The sequence below is a fragment of the Trypanosoma melophagium genome (assembly GCF_022059095.1).
Source record: "Trypanosoma melophagium isolate St. Kilda chromosome Unknown ctg14segment1, whole genome shotgun sequence".
In the NCBI taxonomy this organism is placed as follows: domain Eukaryota; phylum Euglenozoa; class Kinetoplastea; order Trypanosomatida; family Trypanosomatidae; genus Trypanosoma; species Trypanosoma melophagium.
In genome coordinates, this window is record NW_027125142.1 from 31,235 (window position 1) to 52,500 (window position 21,266).

Sequence of the window (21,266 nt, forward strand, 5' to 3'; positions counted from 1 at the left end):
GGAAAAACAAACATTAAAGGAGGAAAGATAAAAATTAAGATAAAAATAACTCACAAATAAAGAAAGATGTATGTTTTGTCCATAAATAAAAAAAATTCTTTCCTCATTTTCAATCAATGTTTTGCAGAAATATATCGTATTGTTTTCTTTATTTTCTTCTTAGGCAGTATAGCTCTTTTCTAATCTCTTCCTCTACCATTCGTCTCACCGCACCATATCTCTCTCTTGCTCTATTGGTCGTATATCTATCTATCTATATCTATCTATCTGTTATTAAATTTGATGATAATCCCATCTCTTTAGAACATCTGTGGTATAACAAACATAAGCGGAATATCAGGAGGAGGCAGCATCGTACAACAGTACGGCTTCACGTATTCAAGATCATTCATTACTCGTGTATTCGCAGACTCCACAGAACGTAATAAATCCCCACAATTGGAGGTTGAATCACGTATAGACGTTATATCTTCGTCAAAACAATCCTCAATGCTGGTAATACTCCTGTTGTCGATATCATTATTATTCTCGTTGTTATCATTAATGCTATTATTATTATTATTATTATTATTATTATTATTATTATTATTATTATTATTATTATTATTATTATTATTATTATTATTATGCACATTATGTATAAAAGGGATTTGTAATGGGAACTGCGGAGGTGATTCTGCTTCTTCATTGAGGACATTAGACATTCCCTCAAACACGACGTTATTTTCTTCTGTACGCCTCTTCTTACAGAATTGAATGTTGGGATCCCCATTATTATTATTTCTATTATGCCGCTTCTCACAAGGCTCATGCAGGTATAGTTCGCCTGACTGCTGTTGTTGCTGCTGATAAACTCCACCAAACACCTTACGAGAATTAATATTATATCCTTCTTGTTGTTCTTGTTCCTGTTGTTGTTGTTGTTGTGTTAATGCGATTGGATATGATTTCGTACCGGCTATTGTGTTTGTGACATTTCGACCGAATTCACGCGGGGCTTGAATGTTCATGAATACGATTTCCCTACAATGACGCCTCTCTTACCGGTACAGTTATAATGATGATGAGATAAGAAAAAGAAAGAAAAGGAGGTAATATTAAATAAACGGATAAACAAAGAATAGAATAGTAATTTCAATTTTCATTTATTAATTCTTCTTTTTGTTTCATTTTTATTTTTATTTTTTTTTTTTTTTGTATTTTCCCTTTTCTGTTTATCGGTAAGTATGTGCTTCTGTATATTGAAAACCGTGTACGGCCCCTTAAATCCCAACCACATCCTCGTCATTTTTTTTTTTCGTTTTCTTTCTTCTTGTTTCCTCAAATGATACAGGAGATAAAAAAAAACAGCACAATATCCAGTACCGTTATTCTAATACCCCTTATCCTAACATGAGATAGGAATAACTACAACATATATATATATATATATGATTAAATGTTTTATTGAGATTGGGTAAATGAAAGGAAAGTACAGATGAAGTGGGAATGCGATCTCTTCCTTCCACACACACACAAATAAATACAGAAAAAAAAAACACAGAGCTAGAGATACACAGAGATATAAAGATAAGAAGAAGGTCTCTCATTGGTGCATGTGGAAGTAGCCAAATAAAGCAAAAACAAAAAAAAAGAAAGAAACGGTGTATTTTTTTTTTTTATTATTATTTCCTTCTTTTCTTTTTTTGGTTTGTTGCAACATTAATACACCCCCAAGTAAACATTTCAAGGCCCAAAACGCAATTGCAAGACACATGCAAGGTGTGAACACAGCAAATGGCAATCATAACAATACCAACAATAACAATATCAACAATATCAATGTTATTATTATTAATATTAGGAGTACTATTATCTACTATTACTATTATTATAATAATAACTCTACGAGAGAAGTGCAGTGGCGAGATACTCGCGTAGTTCCGCCGTTGCCCCACGTAATGTGAGTTGCAGTGCCACCGTATTGTCTTTTGCAATAAACACACGTGCGTTAATAAGCACTAACGAACGATCACGATTCGCCATAGTGCCAGACATTAATAATGTGTGTGAGGCACTCGTAATCTTATCCGGTTTGCCGCCCTCAACGTACATTCCAAAGAACGCCACTAATTCCCTCGCGGCGACGGTTAAATTACGCATCGAACTTAACGAATACGTCCCGGTGGTTTCTTCGTTTTGCATCGACTCCCACTGCGTTTCAAAGGCCCCGGCGAGGTTTACTGGGGTGATGAAGTCGCTAACATTAATGTCAAAACTCTCCAACGGGTATTCCTCCAATTCTTCTTCTTCCTGCGGCGTTAAATTCCTCACATTATTATTATTATGGCTGTTGTTGGAGAAACTCTCCATTTCATCGCCTTCTTGCATGGCGAACTTAAATTGACACTCCACTTCTCCGCTCGGGAACTGTTCCTCTTCGTAGGCGAGTACCACATATCCATACTCCGTACATCCCGGGGAAACCGCATTGATGGGAATTACATAAAGTGGCTCTACTTCGATCTCATCTGTGTTAACAACAATGGAGATATTACGAAATGTCACCTTTTCCATCGTGTTCTTTACTCTAAACTGCAGCACCATGTGGGAGATGTAGGCGTGTTTCATCACCGTCACCACATACTCACTGTCGGGGTCTGTCAATGGCACCGGTTCACTGCTGCTGCACGGCTTCCCGAGTTCACTTAATTGTTTAATTTTCTGCATCTTCTCGCGTCCCTGCAGTACTGCACGGGAGAAGAGAGAAGTTTCCTCCCCCGTAAGAGAAGCCCCGGTCGCTGCTGCCGCTGCCATAGAAACACTTTTCTGCATCGTAATATCTTCTCCAGCCGCACTTAACAGGGAAGTCTTATTAGCGGCAGCGGCTGCGGCTGCCATACGGGCTTTACGCCGTGCGGCCACATGATGGGCGACATCTGACACCATCGCATTAATCGCATCTTCATCATTTGAGAGAAACAAACGGGTATAAAAGACCGCACGATCACGCACATCATCATCGGTATCATTACAGGTGCGTTTTAACAGTACAACAATAGAACGTCGTAGGGATGGAACACGGGCGGCCAATTTCGCTAATGTACTCACCGCCACAGCTCGAATCTCTGGTCGTTCCAGTGTGGCATGATTGTAGACATAACGTACAAAAAGCTTTGGGTTTTCCGTGTGGGGGACTTCCTCGCCAAGATACATTAATACACGTTGCACAATCTGAGGATAATTACAGTCATCAATAAACTCCGCAAGGTGTTTCAAGACAGATTCCTTAGACTCTGGATTGGATTTGGCAATTTCCATAATAACATCCACGACAGTTTCTTTAAGTTGACTGCTTCCCTCATCCGTAAGTGCCTTGGAGAGAAATCCAAGAAAAAGATTATACTTGGAAGGAAATTTTGCATTTAAAACCCGCATAGAATCAATAATAACCATCTTAAATTCATCCCCTAATTCACGTAAATAACTCGCAGTGGAAAGTTGCGTAATAAGTCGCTCAATCGTAAATTCTGTACCTGTCTTTAAGAGTGTGGTAATAGCGAGAGTTGCAATAATACGATTAGGATCCGTTACGAGATTTTCAATCTCTGCATTAATAGGAGATACAGCCGCGGGATGTAATGTTGCCACTTCATTTAACAAGCGAATAGCGGAAAAACGTAAAACAGAGTTTTGGGCGTTAAGATAGAGATGTACCACCATCACCGCCGGTGAAACCTCCTTCGCCGTGATATTACGTAAAGAACAAATAGATTTAATAGATTCAAACACCACCAAATCATTATTATTATGCATCATGGAAGTTACAAATTTGTAAATATCCAATGATCCTTCAAAGTCCTCTCGCATTAACTCTGTGCATATCTTAATAAGCAAGCACAACGCCAATGGCGATCGTATCTGTCCATTCTTCGCCTGTTCAATAAGTCTTGCCACTGAGAGTCGATCATTCTTTCGCATTTTGTGTAAAAGTGCAATCGCGGCATATTGCGCCTTTCCACAACTACGCACCACTTCTGTTAATTGTGTTCCCCACTTCTTCGCCATATCCGGCTGCACTTGTGCGATATGCAGTGCAGTGACAAGTGCGGCACAAACCACATTACTGCTCTGTGAAGTGAGGGCCTCCACAATGGTGCGATCCATTGAGGCATATAAACTGCTATTCATCACTTTATAAAGTGTGCGAATGCCATTACATTTACTGGCATCATTGTTACTTTTAATATCCACCATGAGGGAATTGGAGGCAATAAAGCGTTGTTCCACTAATGGACTTAACTCCTTCATCAATACATACAACAATCGTCGCAGTTTTGGGTGTGTGGACTGTAATAGTTTGGTAGACATAAAAAACAAATCAGTTGCCTCCGCCTCTGTGAGTGTTGTGCCTGTAGAGAGAAGATATAAACATTGTGTGATGGCCCGCACACATGCAGAGATGTCCAGTCGTACATCATTAAATACACGGCACTGTTGTAATGCGGTGGATTTGTCAATTCCCTCAAATGGGAGATAATCCTCCTCATCCTCCTCATCTCCACGGTAGCGATCACGATCCATATTTAATATTCTTCTTTTTCTTTTTTATTTTTCTTGTTTTATTGCTTCTTCTTCTTCTTCTATTTTTCCCCTTGTTTTTCTTTTATTGAATATCTTGTTGCTAAGTATGTATGTACGTATTTATATATATAATATATAGAGAGAACTATATATATAGATATATAGCTATATGTATATATACAAAAGTCCCCCTCTCCCTGTCGCAAGTTAATGGTATCTTTCGCCTTCTGCCTTTGCCTATCTCAGAGTGAATAAATAATAAATGATTGGTAATAACACGTCTCAGTGAAGAAAAATAACTAAAACAGAAACACAGAGGAAGAAAAAAAAAAGAAGAGAAAAGGTAAAGGAAGAAAATAAAAAAGAAACTTAGCAAGTACAATAGTTATAATGAAATAAACAAACAAAAAAAAGAAAGAAGCGAAAAAAATCCAAATAATGAAATATAGAGAGAGAGGGGCATATGTGTCCTCTATAATATTAAAATACAATATAATAAACATCTTTATACTCAGAAGGAAAATCAAGTACATGAAAAAACTGACGTATACTATTCCAATCAATAGAGAAAGAAAGAGAAAAAAGAGACAACACGAAAAAAAAGAAAAACAGAAAAGAGACTATTTGATTGATTTACATCGGTAAAGAAGAAGAAAAAAAAAGGCAAAATAAAAAAAGAAATAACAATAACAATAGTAATAACAATAATAGTCGCAAAAAAATCCAGCATCATTTCTTCAAAATGAAAAAAAAACACAGAACGATGCCATTAGTATCATTGCAAATATATATATATATATATATATATAATGACCCCATCTGTTAAGATTGTAGATCCACGGAAATTTGAGGAATATTCACATTTATCACTCTATCTCCACTTTGATTTACATTACTATTATGACTGTTATTATTATTATTATTCTTATTACTATTACTACTGTTATTACGATTGATGCTCTTCTTCTTCTTCTTCTCCACGATAGTGCACAATTTCCTCCACGATTTCCTGCTCGCAGAACTCATAGTACACTTCAACAAGCTGACGAGCGCAGAAACCACGCCACACCCGCTGCACATCCACAGCCGCAGTCCAGCGACGCGATTTACATAATTGAATAAATAAAGTACGACGGGCAATGGCACCACGTCCACAACGCTGCAGTAATGAAACTAACAGCTTTATATCTTTTTCTGTCCTTCCCCTTTTACTGGAGCTATTATTATTATCATTATCATTCGTAATAGTAGCAGTAGAAGTAGTAGTAGTCTCCACTGTATGCTCTTCGGTTTCCTGCGGGGGTTCTGGGGTAAACTTCGGTATTTTAGTTTCCAACAGTTTATGGGCTTCCTGGAATGTTTGTAATATATCAGCTCTACCACTAGCCTCCTCAAACCGTACTTCTGCTAAACGTACATCACATAATTGTATAAATAAAGTACGACGGGCAACAGCACCACGTCCACAACGTGGGTTCTATCTTTGCTTCTTTATGGGTATTATTTTATTTATATTCGTAATAGTGAGTAGAAGTTCGGTATTTTAGTTTCCAACAGTTTATGGGCTTCCTGGAATGTTTGTAATATATCAGCTCTACCACTAGCCTCCTCAAACCGTACTTCTGCTAAACGTACATCACATAATTGTATAAATAAAGTACGACGGGTAATGGCACCACGTCCACAACGCTGCAGTAATTCGGTCAATGCCTCTAATTCTTCTTCTGTTATTGCTACACTACTGGAATCCTCCTCCTCCTCCTCACCAGCTATATTAGATGTAGAAGCACTATTATTATTACTATTACTATTGCTAGTTGTAGTAATAGTAGCGGCAGCTCGTGCACTCTCTTCACATTCTAGACGTGTAGGAACATCTGGTGATTGCAGCAGTTCACGCGCCTGTCGCATATTCTTCTGCATGATAATATAATTATACATATCTTCCAGTTTCCATAAACGTTTCCTTCGCTCCTCTTCGGTTTCACACTCCAATTCACGGCGTCGGTTTTCCACAAGCGGTGGATTTAACACTTTTGCCCGAATTAGTGCCTGTATCATTGTTGCATACGTGTTAAGAGACTCCACATTCACTTTTTGCTGATCATAATACGCCCGTGAGAAGCGGAGTTGCTGCACATACTCATAAGCCGCATGGCGACGCCAAGCACATTGTATAGAACGTGCACTTCGGTGTAATTTTGCCGGTGTAGGCGATAACACAAATCCCTTTTCTAATAAATCACATCGTGTGAGAAACATACGGGCAACGGATTGAATACGAATAGCCGCCATAATCATTTCATGTCGTTGTTGTTTAAATCGTTCACTTTCTATGCGGCGCATCTCCCGCCAGTATGTCTCACGTCGTGCCCTATACGCCAACCAGGCTTTTTGAATACGAATAGCAAATATATGTCGATCTCTTTGCATAAAGCGGAAATAATCCTTTTGTGACTCACGTTCATGATACATTCGCCATGTAGCCTGAATCTTTGTTGCCGCGTAATGCAGCAATTGTGAAATCATGCGTTTCTCTGCATTTATATTCGCCTCCATGCACATTTCCATTAACAATCGTCTACCAACATGACGCCTATAGGCACGTTGAATCACGAATGCCTGATAATGTAGCCATTGAGAGTGTATAAATAACTCTCGTCTTTGCCTACACGCAAGCCAACGGCGTACAAGAGATTGAATACGAATAGCCGCATCTGTTACTTCTTCACGTCGACGTCGTAATGCACGTTGTTGTGTTCGTCCCTCACGTAACAGTAAAAGTTGATTTTTACCACGTTTTTGTAATACCAGAGAGAGGAAAAATCGACGAAGGATAAGCATCTTTTTACGCTGATGTGCACATTCCATACGACAACGGAAACCACGAAGTACCGATAAAACTTTTAGCATACACAACTCTACATTTGGGTGTTGTTTAATACGTTCCCAGTCTTTCTGAAAAGCGGCTTCCTGTTCTTCTAAATACAATGCTATATTTCGCTGTCGTTCTGCCACAATAGCTTTGCCCGCACGTATTGCCAATACATTTCTCCACCAAATTTGAATAGGCTTTGAATGTAGTGTGAATTTAGCGATACGTTCCTTTTCCTCTAAACGATGAATTACACGTCGTTCCCGTGCATACATTCGTCCTTTATATCCTCTCCATAGAGATTGAATGCGAATAACGGCTTTCATGATACGATGAATTTGAATTCGCTGACTACACATTCTCCAGCATGATTGTATGCGAATAGCCGCAGCTTTTCTTCGACGATTCTCAATGTTTTCAGCAATTTTTCGTCTATATGCCGCTGCACAACGCAAACCCCATTCTTCTACACTTTGTTTTTCATACAAATATCGTTGAATAAGTGTTATTCTTTCAACAACAATACGATGAGCTCGAAGTTTCTTTTTTTCTACAACAGCTTCACGTACAGCAAGATGGTTACGATATGCATATTGAATTCTTTCAGCAGCCTCTCGTTGAATCATTCTTTCCCTTATTTTTGACACCATTTGATGATATTTACGACGATCCACACTCCCTCGCCAATGACTTTGTAAAAACAGTGCAAGTTTCATAATTTTATCAAAATCTTTATCTAGTACAATTCTAGAAAGTCGACGTAGTTTTTTATCCATAATAACCATATATTCACTTGGCTCTGGTGTAACCGTTCTAGCATCCGTAAAAGCAGCACCAAATAAGGAGGCGGATCGTGATCGACGTAACTCCTGTGAAGTATTCATATCACCCGCTAAACGACCCATCTCTTCTCCTAAACCCTTCATTAATTGACGCATCTCTCTTCGAATATGTTTATAACAATAGTATGCAGGTTTAGGCACAAAGGTAATCATAGATGGTGGTTCATCACTTCCTGTAGAACTTATAGAGTACACTCCCTCACTCCTCGTCGGTGACGTAGAACGTTCCTTCCTAAAAGATTCCATAATTGCAGTAATAGAGATGGATGGTGGTTTTGGCGTTAGAGTTTTTCTCATACCATGCCGGCTTGCTGGTGATACACGATCTAAACTTGAGGCCGGTCTTGATGATGGCGGTCGTGGTATCTTTTGCCCTAACAGACGTTTTTCTCCAATACTGGGTAACTCACTGTTACGTGATGATCTCTTCCTACTTTTACTACTGCGTTTCCCATCACTCTTTGTCATTGTTGTACGGCGTAGAAACCCCTGGGGCAATCGCACTCCACCGGCGGACTGCAAGAGTACATTTATTAATGAATCCTCTACAAGCATGAGATCATCTGTTAACATGGGTACTCGCGGTGGTGTAGTTTCATCAATCATCATTATTGCCCCACTGTTATTCACTGCGGCGGCGAGTCTTCTCGAGCATCGCAGTGCAAGTGGATGTTGGGAATTAAGAAATCGTTCCGCACAGCAGAGGGCGAGTTGACAGTGATACACTTCCACATCACGTAATCGACACCAGGCAGCCACAGCAGCAATAAGGTGATGACACATAATAGCGTGTTTAGCTACATTAGTAAGAAATAAAGGATATAATGGTGTATTTCCACGGGATTCCGGCATCGCGAGTTTGACACACTCCTCTATCATTTTACTACAACACGCAATAAACTCACTGGCTTTATCAAAGCAACGCGTCGATATCATCATAACAGCCAAGTTATAAAGTGTTAGGGTTGTAAAAGCTCCTCCTTGTACTTTTAACGCACGTAAAAGGGTATCAATAATAGCTTGAGGAGGATCACCTGCCATTTGCTGTAAGAATGCCTTATTATTTAAAGTTGCCCCTGTTAAATATTTCCGAAGTGCGGGTTGTGTGGCAAACTCATCTGCAATACCTTCTACAGGCGGTTTGGGTGGCGGTTCTAATAACGTAAGGGCGTTATCAAAGAAAAAACGAACTTCCTCTGGTGGAGTGGTCATACACAAACGACGCAGTCCCTCTTGATTTGCCATCACTACAATAGACTGAACACGTTCCCATAATGGTCTCCCTTTTCGCGGTGAAACAGAACCATGACGACGAAGTTGTACAACTTTCACTAATGACTCCAATGTCTCCTGTGCATTCTCACCAGCCAGGTGGTGTACTCCCTCTTCCAAAACAACTTCCGCCTCACGCTGCTTTCGTTTCTGTCGGGCTGTGGGTTTACTTGGTGCGCCTGTTAACGAGTTATACCGCGGAGCTGCGGGAATACTAGGCAGCGTGAGAGAACCCCGTGATGCTCTACCGCCGCCACGTGTATCTTTCGGGCTCTTAACAAATCGCGAAGTCGTCCTGCGTGCAGATCCAGTGCGATGTGGTACTGTTACATTCATTGTTCTTTTTTTTTTTTATATATATATATATATATATATATCTTTTCCTTTTTTGATTCTTTCTTTAGGGAATCGGAAGGGGGGGGATATTGGGTGGGTTCACCAAAAGGATGATGACTTCCCCACTCGTTTTCTTTCCTTCTCCTGTGTTTCTGTATTTTTTCCTTGAGCTTGCTGTTTGACACTCTGGGTTTCCTTTCTTTCTGTTGTCTCCTCCTTTATAGTGCCTCAGTCTTTTTTTCAAGAACTCACTAACACAAAACAAGAGAAAAACTTACCACCAGTCAAATAAACAACGGAAAAGGAAGAAAAGAAGAAGAAGAAAAACGAAAGAGATGAAAATAGAATACAGTAGTAAACGAAATCACTAAAACTCCAATAAAAATAATTTTATGAGTTCACAAGAAGGAAAAATTTTAATTGAGTGATGTCCAGCAGCAATAGTACATGAATAAAACACAAACAGAGAAAAATAAAAATAGAAATTTTTCTCTTATTTCCCTCCCACAGTTTTACACGCCTTTTTTTTTCTGCTTGTCGTTTTCTCCTTTTTCACATTCGTTTTTTCTTTTTATTTTTCTTCTTCTTTATTAATGATGTGGAGGATTCCAACTCCACTGTGCAACCTCCAACGCCATCGTAACAAGCGATCCATAGTTGTGTGTAGCACTTATCCACGTTATTGGAATACGACGTACACCCATCTGTGCCCCAAGCAGTGCACCAACGATGAGACTTCGTTGACTAACGGGACCGCCAAGACGAATAGCGGCCTTTACGCCATCTGAAAAGGAACGAGCCTTTCTCGCCACTGCAAGACTTTCACGAACAATAGAAACATCTTGTGTAAGAGGACGAAGCGGAAAACGAAGCGTTGAAGGAATACGAGTTGTGTAATGAGGAGTCATAGTCTTTGCTGTATCTATGGGAATAGACGGATTAAGACATGCACTAAGAAGTGGAATCTCCTGTTTCGTATGTGTTGAGGTTATTTGTGCAATATCATCTGGGAATACATCTGCAGTTCCTGGCACTGCCATGAAAGCCGCATTCCTGTACGGATTAGGATTACTCTGCAGACACCGTAAAGCCACTCCTAGTGTAGAGAATGTGTACGCCTCTACGCCTTTACGTGTATTGGTTTCCGATACTTCTATCACTTTTTCTTCCTTTTCCTTTTCTCTTATTGATGTTGTTGTTTCTGAAACTGACAATTCCCCTTCTGGGGGTTCTGTGAGAAACTCCACAAACTGCGCTGCGTATTCTCGCAGTGTGTTATCATCGGCCCACGGGTAAATCACCGGTAATGGTAATACCACACCCAAAACATGCAAAAGCGATGCGTGTTCGGCGGCAAAACAGGCGGGATATCGGCGGGCGGCATCTACCCAATCATTCTTCACATAACGCACCGGAAACTCCCCACGCGAAGCCGCCATAACACGAAGTAATTGTAACATGAGTAAACAGGTGTACGAGTGGTGTTGAAGTGGTCCAGAGAAACGGCGTGTGTGTGGAGAGGATTCCGTAAATCTCGTAAATACGATAGACTCTTCTTCATCATGTTTAATATCCGCAGGGAACTCCGCCGCATAGGCAGATATTTCATCTGCTGTTAATCCATCAAGGGCACGGGCAGCCGCATCTGCCACTGCAGCCCCAATGATGAGACCTGTTTGTTTTTGCTGAATATCACTAAGTTGTTTGAAACTGCTTTCGTAAAAGTTACTGGTCCTTGGGAGTGGGTTATGATGCAGTGTGACTACCATTTCCTACTTCTTTTTTCTTTGTTTGTTTGTTTATATATATATATATATAAGTACAAGGAAGAAAAAACAATACGTACGTACAGAAAAGAAACAAGAAAGAGAAAAAAAAGAAAAAAGGGGAATTTGGGGAAGGAAGGAAAAAAAAAAGAAAAAAAAGAAGATTCTTTTGTGTCTCTTTCTACTATGACCTCTCCCTCCTCTCCTTCTAGCGCCCATACACAGTGAAGTGGTACTTGACCTCTCTCAATATATATATATATATGCGTTCATCACATTTCCCCATTTGTAAATCCTCTGAATAATAACTTCTATCAAAGGTCCTCCAGTACAGAAGAAGCTGATGCCGACCTCATACTTTCTACTTCTTCTCTCACTGCTGCAGCTTCCGTGAGACGGTCTGTTCGTGGTGCAGTGTGTCTCGCAATAATCTCCTCCATTGCTTTCTCAGGATCTGTGTAACGATCTAAACGTTGTCGACGCATATTTTGTTCCATTAATGTCTTCATATCATGAACCGTTTGACGAAGTTCGGCGACTTCTGTTCGCAAAAGGCGTAATTCGTTTGTTTGCATATATCGTCGTCTAAGTTTTCTACGAACTAGATAGCCTCGACATACTTGTTGCAGAACCACAACATCCGGTCGTAATGAGGCAACAAATCCATCATAAGATTCCTTTAGATTTCGCCATTGTTTTCTATCCACGTAACCACGGTAATATTTTTGAATTGTAATAGCTGCAGTATTTTTTCTATGATTTATTAAACGTTGAAATTCATTCATCTCACTCCACATATGACGTAATTGAGAGTCAAAATTCCTAAATTGTCTCATTACTTCAGCATTGTTATTGTTATTGCTATTATTAACTTTTTGTTGTAGTTGTTGCTGTTGATGTGACGATAACGGTGAGAGCTGATATTGAGGAAGTAAATTTTTTCGCCTATTACGGTACATCTTTTCTCTAATTTTCCCACAAACTCGTTCAATTTCTTGGGTAAGATGTAAACGAGTGAGAAATCCACGTGAATACTTTTGTAGTACAATAGTAGCAAACACACGCCTTGTCATACTCTCCTTCCACAAAACCTCCATAACATCAGATAATTGCTTCAATTTCTTTTGCATCATTTGTAAAACAAATTCTATAGATATTGGTCTAGTAGGATTACTTGTTAAACTTGCAGATACACTGGAACTAGATGGTAAACGAGCAGTCATTCCTCCTAGAGATGGTGGTGGTGATGATGATACATTTGTATTGCTTACTGGAGCATTAGTAGTAGCAGTTGTACTAGTGGGAGTTGCTGCTGCTGTTGTATTATCATTATTATTATTATTATTATTATTATTATTATTATTATTATTATTACTATTATTATTTGTTGGTGCCTCTCTTTTTACTCCTAATAGTGAATCACTAGATGCATGTATATATTGTGGTGGAGGCATAAATTTCTGAAGATATACCTCTAATTGGATTCCATGATGGCCATTCATTACTTCCATGGCATCATAGCTCAATTCACCCTGATGTCTAAATAAGTGTGCCGTGGTGTGTCGTTCTTCTGCAGTAATAGCGATATTATCAATTGTTTCAAGATGTGGTAGAAGCCACAATACCCATGATCGCACAGTACTTTTAGTTGGATTAGCAGCAGCAGCAGCAGCAGTACCAGCAACAACAACAACAGGAGAAGTTTTATTATTCGTATCCGCAGTAGTAGTAGTAGTAGTAGTAGTAGTAGAGTTAGTGGGATCACTCACACAAGGATTTCCTTTTAACGTCAATGTCTTAAGTGTCTCGGCAAACACTGTAAGGGGAACTAAATGCTGTAATGAACTCAAGAAATTGTACGCCATAAAGAGCGAATGAACTGCCAATAAAGGAAGACGACTATCCATATCGTTAATATACTCAATTCGATTATGTTCAAGATTAAGTACCTCTAATAAAGGCATACAACGAAGATCTGGTACTTCAATAAGTTGATTGTGTGAAAAATTGATCTCCACCAGTTCCTCCCACACCAAAGCCCCTGTATTCGTTTCTCCTGGATGAGAATCATTCCAAATACTACCCGAACGTGAAGGCGCATCTAAATCAATCAATCGAATCTCATTATGGGAAAAATCACAACGTCGTAATCGCCGTAATCGACGTAACAGAGATGTGGAGTGGGCATCCAACACCCGTAAAGCATTGTGACTCAAGTCCAGTACTTCCACACAGGGAAATGCATCCACGCCCTGCAGTGTACTAATGCGATTGTGCGAGGCGGTGAGGGATGTGATGTGGTGCAGTGTCATTGCTAATGAAGAGGAAATGCCTAATGTGGAAAGGCTATTGTGTTGTACACAGATAGAATCATAGCGTTTATTTACACTCTGTGAAAGGACCTCTTGTAATTCGTGTATTTCGTCCAGGGAACTGTGCTCGCCATGCACATTCGATACATCTAGAAGCATTAAAGAGGTATATATAAATATAGATATAGGTATAGATATAGAGATATGTATATGTATCTTTTTCTTTCTTGTTCTCTATTTATTTTACCTTATGTTTTTTACTGTTCTTTTTTTTTGTGCTCTATTTAACCCTTTTTACTCCTACAAGGTATACACAGTGGAAAATAATAAAGTAATAAATAAATAAATATATAGATTTATTTATACAAAGAAAAAAACAAAAAGAAAGTCAAGAAAAAATTATTCACAGTACGAACAACAACCAGATATACATAAAAAAACAAGGTAGAAGGGTCTACATAACATATATATATACCCGAGTCTAGTAGGAAAGAAAATAATGAATAATAATAATAATAATAATAATAATAATAATAATAATAATAATAATAATAATAATAATAATAATAATAATAATAATAATAATAATAATAATAATAATAGTAATAATAGTAATAATAGTAATAATAAAGAGGAGATAATAACAAGACGAACAGCAGTATCATTTTTATAAAAGGAAGATTTAAAATATAATTTCTTGTTCTACCCTCTCTGACATCCACCTGAGAAAGATAAAACACACAAATACAATTAGAAATAGAGACGCATATTATTTGCATGCTCCATTTAGTTTACTATCTTTATTTTTTTTTTTCTCTCTCTCTCTCTCTTTTCCTCCTTTCATATTTGTTTGTTGTTTGTTTCTTCTTCTTTTCTTTCTTTCTTTCTTTTTTTTTCATCTTGTTTTACAACAGTACCTCCAACTCATGTCGCACATATGTGTGATCTTTATCATCTTCCACTCTAGGATAACACGGCACAAGTGCTTCTGGACTCGCCACGTATATCATATTATACGTTCGCCTGTAAATATCCCGCACCTTCTTTGCTGGGTGAAATAAACCCTGTAGAAGATATTGTAATACTTTAGCAGAACCAATCACCAATCGTGCGGCTTCGTAATAACTTACCACTGCCGTTACCATCTTCAAACGTTCTTCACTTATCTTTGTCTCATTACGTGAGAGCAGTTCCACAATGTTGGGATGAATAAAGTTAAGAAAGTGAATGACGACTTCCTCAAATCCATCACAGCCTGCTATAGCCATAATAATAGCCCGACAAGCCTCAACTGCCATACGACGATGTTGAATCTCTGTCTCTGTAAGGGCTCGTATTAATAACGGTATAAGTGGATAAACATATTCTTTTCCCACAACCCCAATAGCTTCAAAAATGTATCGAATGGCTTTTAGGACGGAGTGTTGAACAATAGTTGCCACCTGTTCTCCCTCACTAATCTTATACTCATTTAACAGATACGGAATAACCGTAAAAGGACCACATTCTCTGGCAATAGCTCCTAAAGCCACTGCTGTACAAATTCGAATCTTACGTTTATCTTGTTTAAAGTTATCCACAAGTTCAAGAATAATGGCAAATGGACGAATCTTTTGAGCAATTACACCAAAAGTTCTCGTACACGCACGACGTGTCTCACGTCTATCGGCATCCAGAAGTTCAAATAATCCTTTCGTTGCCAAATCTTGTAAATGAATCGCCTCTACATCTTCATCACAATTAGTTGCAATTTCCTCAATAAGCAGAATCGTATTTAATTGTACATTACTATTACGATTACGAATAATATAGGTAAGTTTCTTTAAAAGTTCCCGCACAGATGGTTGATATTTTGCCGCTCCCAATTCCACTAATATGGCCCGTGTGGCTTTAAGGTTTGCACTCATCACAGCCGCCTCATCATCCTCAAGACGATCAAATAAACTTCTTCCGAGATCTTGCAGGAAAAGAATACCATCCGCTTCTTTTACGGTGTGTGCTATACGAGCTGCGAGTTCTGCCGCCTGCATACGAATCATCCCAGGCATATCACGACGTCCCTTAATGAGATCAAATACTTGTCGAAGATAACGTTTTAATCGTGTACCGAGGGAATTACAGACACAGGCAAGTCCCTCTAATACGACACGGTTAAGTCCTGTTTCATCTTGTTTGACAGCCGCAATGGCACCATCTAATAAAAGTGCTACAAGTGTATCGGGAACACCAACAGTTCCTACTGCTTTTACAACACGTCGTACAGTATCTATTACCATACGTTGAAAGTGTTCATTCTCATCTTTCATATCTTGTACAAGATATTGTAAAATTTCTGTACTACCAAGTTTTTTTGAAATAGCTACAGTTGTCTCAACAAGAGCTGCCGCAGTCTTTCGTTCTGCAGCTACACGACGAATAGACCAAAATCCTTCAAAAAAAGGTTTTAAAATAACATCACGAATAAAATTAGCTGTTACACCATCTGCTGATACACATTGTCGTACAACTTGTAATAAAACTCGACGGTGTTCATCCTCTGGTGTATTAAATTGGTTTACCAATGTAGGCATCATATCAGATGTGTATTTCTGAGCATCATAAGGAGCCATAAGAGGTACTAATGATCCAAAAGCACGTACAAAAGGACCTGCAGTACTTCCAATACCACGTTTGCATTCTTCTCGTACAATATATACTAAAGGATCTAATTCTTCAATACCATATGGATAAGTGGCTTCTGCTACATGTGCTAAGGCATTTGCCGCCTCTCGTTTTACACGTGGTTCATCTCTTAAAAGTTTTTCAAATATAGGTACAAGTTCAACTAATTCACCTGTAATAGCATGCATTAAAATAGATGCTAATTCTGTAATAGCACGAGCAGATGTTTGTCTTGCTAAAGCAACAGGAGAAAGTGACATACCATGAATAATTTGAAGTGCCGTTTTAGATCCTACAGCATATCCTATAATAGCTACAACTTTTGCTGTATGACGACGTACACCATTTTCAACATGTGCAAAATCTTCCTTAATAGCTTCAAAAACAGCTTCATAACCCACAACACGTGTAAGCAAAGCAAGAACTTCTTTTCCATCTTCTCTTACAGCAGCTTCTTGTGCAGATAATAATACTTCCATCATATGAACAATTTCCTTTGTAGAACTACGTACCTCTTTTTGTAATCGTGATATAACACCTTTTACAAAATCCACAAAATAATGTTGTTCTTGTAGGTCAAGAATTCCCGATCGCCAAACATGAAAAGTAAATTGAAATAATGGTTCACTACCGAAAATACGAGCTTTATCTAATAAAAACCTCATAGCTACACGACGTTGATTGATATCTCCATTTTTAATTTTGAATAAATTTTTCATTAGTAAATAGGATGGTAACACCTCATCAGGTATAGGATTAACATTATGATACTTAAGTAATACTTCAAATACAGGAACATCTTGTGGTTTCATTTGAGGCATACCTTCTCCAAGACTTTCTGGAATATCATATGTAACAGCTGCTGCTGCATCATTACTTTGGTTTACCACAAAAACATCTAAAGATTTACTAGCAAGTTCATAAAAGTTTGGTTCTTCTGGTGGTGGAGGATTATAATCTGCAGGAGGTTCCACCACTTTAAATTCTGGTGGAAGTATGGCATCCAAATGTTCTTCCGTTAACCGTTTATTCTTCATACGCCACTGTAATTCCAACTTTCGAGCCTGTGCTTCTATATTAGCTGTAATAGCAGACTGTGAATCCCCTCCTGCAAAGTGTGATTGCACTGGAGTCGTTCCCTCAAATTGATAATTCGGTGTTGCCCCAAATGCTATTCCCGCTGCTGGTGTTGCCCCATTAAACATTGGTGTAGTTCCGCCGTTAAACATTGGCGTAGTTCCGCCGTTAAACATTGGCGTAGTTCCGCCGTTAAACATTGGTGTAGTTCCGCCGCCAAAAAGTGGTGTGGCCGCTCCGCCGAGTGTCGGTGTTTGCCCGCCGTGTCCACGCATGACGGGCGTCTTGACGGAGTCCACCGCGTAGGCACTCGGCGTCGGTGTGGCGTGGCCGCGCCATGCGGAGAGTTCCGCGTTCACAATTACTTTTGGGGTTTCGCTGCCGAGTTGCCGCGGGGTGCCGGCGCCCCAACGGGAGGCGGTTGGAGTGGAGGCGGGAATATTGGCGGCCGACTCCCAGCGGTGTGTTTTGAGGGCCGGCTCCTCGCTGCCCTCCACCTCAGACATTTCTCTCTCTCAGCAGAGACACAGACCTCACTTCAATTCCCTAGTTTCCTTATATATATATATATATATATATATATATATATAGAGAGAGAGAGAGAGAGAGAAAAAAAAAAGAGATATGTGGTTTGATTTCACTAATTGAATGCAAGTAATACATGATAGAGGATTACACTTCTTTTGTGATATATATATATATATAAGTATAATCATTCACTTTGGTTTCATTCCCATCGTGTCAAGAACACGCATGAACCGCAAATCGTCACGCACACACACAGCCAGAGAGACAGAGAGATATATAAACAAGCAAATACCTATACAGTAAGGCCATATATATATTTTTTTTTTTTGGAATATATGAAACTACGTCCAAACAGCGGTTGAAAGTAGATAATCTATGAGTACTTGTGGGTACTTTTCCCGCATTACCTCTAGTGGCAATGTATCAATAAGGACTTTATCAAATTGAACACGAACATAAATATGGCGTTTATCACTGGATTGTTTTCTCCCACCTTCTAGATTACACATAACCTCATCAGCTGAGACTTCTTCCCTCTCTTCCTTAATTTTCATATTAGTGCTAAGATCATCATTATCACCACTGTTACTGCTTAAAGCACCCCGTGCACGAGAGCAGTAAATACCCAGCACTTTAACTCCTAAAAGATTATTACAGTTGCTGGCATTGGAGAGAGGTGTGGCACTTTCACCCGCACCAAGTCCAACCGTGTGCCGTGCATATGGGTGTTGTGGGAAGACTTTTGGTAATATTCGCATCTCAAGAAGATCCGAATCCCGCATCCTTTTACCACCCTCACCCATCTCTAATCACTGGGGATGTTTATTGCCATTTAGGGGCAGTATTTTTTTGTTTTGTGAATTTCACAACAGGAAAAAAACAAACAAAAAGGAGAGACGAGAGAGAAAAAAAACACAGAAAAACATAGAACTCAAAGAAAAACAAAAAAAACGAGAAAACAAGTAAAAAGAAATAAACTATATATACCCTAGCATTATAGGAAATAGTTTCACACAGAAACACAAGTATAGAAATTAAAAAAGAGAAAATAAACTAAACCACCAAAAATGGTTTCAAATAATTCTCAGTGGAGATCGAACAACAACATCAGCAACAAGGAGGCACCGGAAAAGGCACTAACCCGATCTCTTTCACATATAATATATGTATCTAAACGCCTACTTGCGCGGAGGCATGCGGCGGCCGCCCTTCTTTACAACAGGCGCTGCAGCAGTGGCCAGAATGACGTGGCGTGGGACGCCCGTCTCCATGCGCTTCAGCATGCCGAGTGTCTGCCTGTCCACCTGCACGCCGTCCTGGATGGCCTGGTCAACGTGCGACACCTCCGGCACAAAGTCCATGCGGCGCTCACGCTCCTCCTCCTGCAGCTTCAGCGAGATGCCACGCACAGGGCCGCGGGCGAGGCGCTTCATGATGTGCGTTGTGTAGCCAGCGATCTTGTTCTTCAGCTTCTTGGAGCGGGCAATCGTGACGTCCATGATGACGCGCTTGTTCTGGTAGAAGTCCTTGTTCAGCTTGGAGAAGTATTTCTCCACAACCTGCTTAGAGGCGCGCTTCACTGTCTTTGTACGGATCTTGCCCATGTTTGCTGATCGTTCGGCGCTTTCCTTTCTTTGTGATATTTACAGTTGAATGAAATAAGAGGAGCAGAAGCAAAAAAAATGGGGGAAATATATATATATATGGAGGTTTAGAGGTATAGGCATAACAATTAGGAAACAGAGCATCAAAAAAAAATGCCAAAAAAGGAAAGAAAATAAATTAGGATCGAATAAAAAGAGAGAGCTAAAAACGTACAGCGCATATCTTCACATATCCCTTATATAGAATATATAGGGGAAATAACCATGGGAAAGGTAAGACAAACCAGAATAGTACACAATTCAACACAGTACAGGGACGTTAAAGACAATGTACATCTATTTATAGATGCATACATATAGGGGAAAATAATAATAATAATAATAATAATAATAATAATAATAATAATAATAATAATAATAATAATAATAATAATAATAATAATAATAATAATAATAATAATAAATAACTACAACGTTCTAGATTGTGTCATTGCTGTATATAATTCTTGCGCTACTTCCAGCTTTGCATTTCGTCCAATATCACGCAATAAACAATCTCTTAGTGCAGCAATCACTTGTCGTGTATGCTGATGTGGACGTGTTCGTAGTACTGTTAACACAGCATCCACTCCAATAGCAGTTAATGTATCAAACGCCTCGAGACGTACCTCTGCGGCATCGTCATTTAATGCCACTGCAAGTGTGCGAATCACTTTCCCACCACACGCACGCAGGCCAAATGTTGCGGCAGCGCGTGATAGTGCAATTGGACTTTGAATAGCCGTTTGAGAAGTGTAAAGTTCGCCGTGGGCCCCACCGTAGGCACAGAGTGAGTAAAACAATGCCTGTTCTACAGAAAGGGGGAAATTTGAAGACTCTAAGAGTGGTTTTAACACCTTAAACGCCTCATTTGGTACTTCATTACGGTAATAACCTGCAGTCTCATCATAGTGTTTTCCAGAAAAATTAACTATAGCTTCAGAATCTGTATTAACAGAGGGTATATCATTACTATTACTATTACTATTGCGGTTACCAAGGATTTCTGCGAGGGCATAGACGCACTCAAGCAGAACATTTTCTTCCATACTGTTTTCAGCAATGATTAAACAGAGTCGTTGTATTAATTTTTCTCGTATTTGGCGAGCCATATCCATAACTCCAAGAGAAACTACTTTCAGATCCACCATCGCTAGTGCACGCACACACACCAGACGCGTTGACATTGGAAGAGGTACACCAATCATATTACTATGTTGAGAATTATATCCATTATCAATTCGGTCTAGTAATAGAGAAATTCCTTGTTGTCCTATTCGTGTGAGTGCCCATGCGACTGTTTCATGGTTCATCGCCTTATCATTCAAACAATCATTGACTGCCTGTGCAATAAGTTCTGTTTTGTTTGATAATGCCCCAATTTCACCAAG

The 21,266-nt window shown here is 39.3% G+C and overlaps 9 protein-coding genes across 9 annotated transcripts in view; all 9 read right to left on the reverse strand.

Moving 5' to 3' along the window:
- Positions 1-299: 299 nt before the first annotated feature.
- Positions 300-1,010, reverse strand: LSM04_005466 (uncharacterized protein; the record flags this gene model as incomplete). The annotated part of the gene is made up of 1 exon (XM_067334913.1): positions 300-1,010. The coding sequence occupies one exon, from the start codon at positions 1,008-1,010 to the stop codon at positions 300-302; it is 711 nt and encodes a 236-aa protein (XP_067193920.1).
- Positions 1,011-1,884: 874 nt separating this feature from the next.
- Positions 1,885-4,563, reverse strand: LSM04_000700 (Coatomer; the record flags this gene model as incomplete). The annotated part of the gene is made up of 1 exon (XM_067334914.1): positions 1,885-4,563. The coding sequence occupies one exon, from the start codon at positions 4,561-4,563 to the stop codon at positions 1,885-1,887; it is 2,679 nt and encodes an 892-aa protein (XP_067193834.1).
- A 946-nt stretch (positions 4,564-5,509) lies between these two features.
- Positions 5,510-9,888, reverse strand: LSM04_007557 (IQ motif; the record flags this gene model as incomplete). The annotated part of the gene is made up of 2 exons (XM_067334915.1): positions 5,510-5,939; positions 6,119-9,888. 2 exons carry the CDS (start codon positions 9,886-9,888, stop codon positions 5,510-5,512), a joined length of 4,200 nt encoding a protein of 1,399 aa, XP_067193970.1.
- Positions 9,889-10,478: 590 nt separating this feature from the next.
- LSM04_007131 (uncharacterized protein) lies at positions 10,479-11,657 on the reverse strand (the record flags this gene model as incomplete). Its single annotated transcript, XM_067334916.1, has 1 exon — positions 10,479-11,657. The coding sequence occupies one exon, from the start codon at positions 11,655-11,657 to the stop codon at positions 10,479-10,481; it is 1,179 nt and encodes a 392-aa protein (XP_067193960.1).
- Positions 11,658-11,968: 311 nt separating this feature from the next.
- Positions 11,969-14,125, reverse strand: LSM04_006804 (IQ motif; the record flags this gene model as incomplete). Its single annotated transcript, XM_067334917.1, has 1 exon — positions 11,969-14,125. One exon carries the CDS (start codon positions 14,123-14,125, stop codon positions 11,969-11,971), a length of 2,157 nt encoding a protein of 718 aa, XP_067193951.1.
- Positions 14,126-14,871: 746 nt separating this feature from the next.
- LSM04_008060 (Splicing factor 3B subunit 1) lies at positions 14,872-18,210 on the reverse strand (the record flags this gene model as incomplete). The annotated part of the gene is made up of 1 exon (XM_067334918.1): positions 14,872-18,210. The coding sequence occupies one exon, from the start codon at positions 18,208-18,210 to the stop codon at positions 14,872-14,874; it is 3,339 nt and encodes a 1,112-aa protein (XP_067193979.1).
- A 363-nt stretch (positions 18,211-18,573) lies between these two features.
- Positions 18,574-19,014, reverse strand: LSM04_000864 (uncharacterized protein; the record flags this gene model as incomplete). Its single annotated transcript, XM_067334919.1, has 1 exon — positions 18,574-19,014. One exon carries the CDS (start codon positions 19,012-19,014, stop codon positions 18,574-18,576), a length of 441 nt encoding a protein of 146 aa, XP_067193838.1.
- A 396-nt stretch (positions 19,015-19,410) lies between these two features.
- On the reverse strand, positions 19,411-19,836 carry LSM04_004891 (Ribosomal protein S17e; the record flags this gene model as incomplete). The annotated part of the gene is made up of 1 exon (XM_067334920.1): positions 19,411-19,836. The coding sequence occupies one exon, from the start codon at positions 19,834-19,836 to the stop codon at positions 19,411-19,413; it is 426 nt and encodes a 141-aa protein (XP_067193908.1).
- Positions 19,837-20,303: 467 nt separating this feature from the next.
- The window catches only part of LSM04_002628 (uncharacterized protein), a gene marked incomplete at both ends in the record, with an annotated part of 3,942 nt that continues 2,979 nt past the window's right edge, over positions 20,304-21,266 (reverse strand). The window contains one exon of the mRNA XM_067334921.1: positions 20,304-21,266. This exon is cut by the window's right edge and continues 2,505 nt beyond it. Within this exon, the coding sequence (XP_067193871.1) occupies positions 20,304-21,266 (963 nt within the window).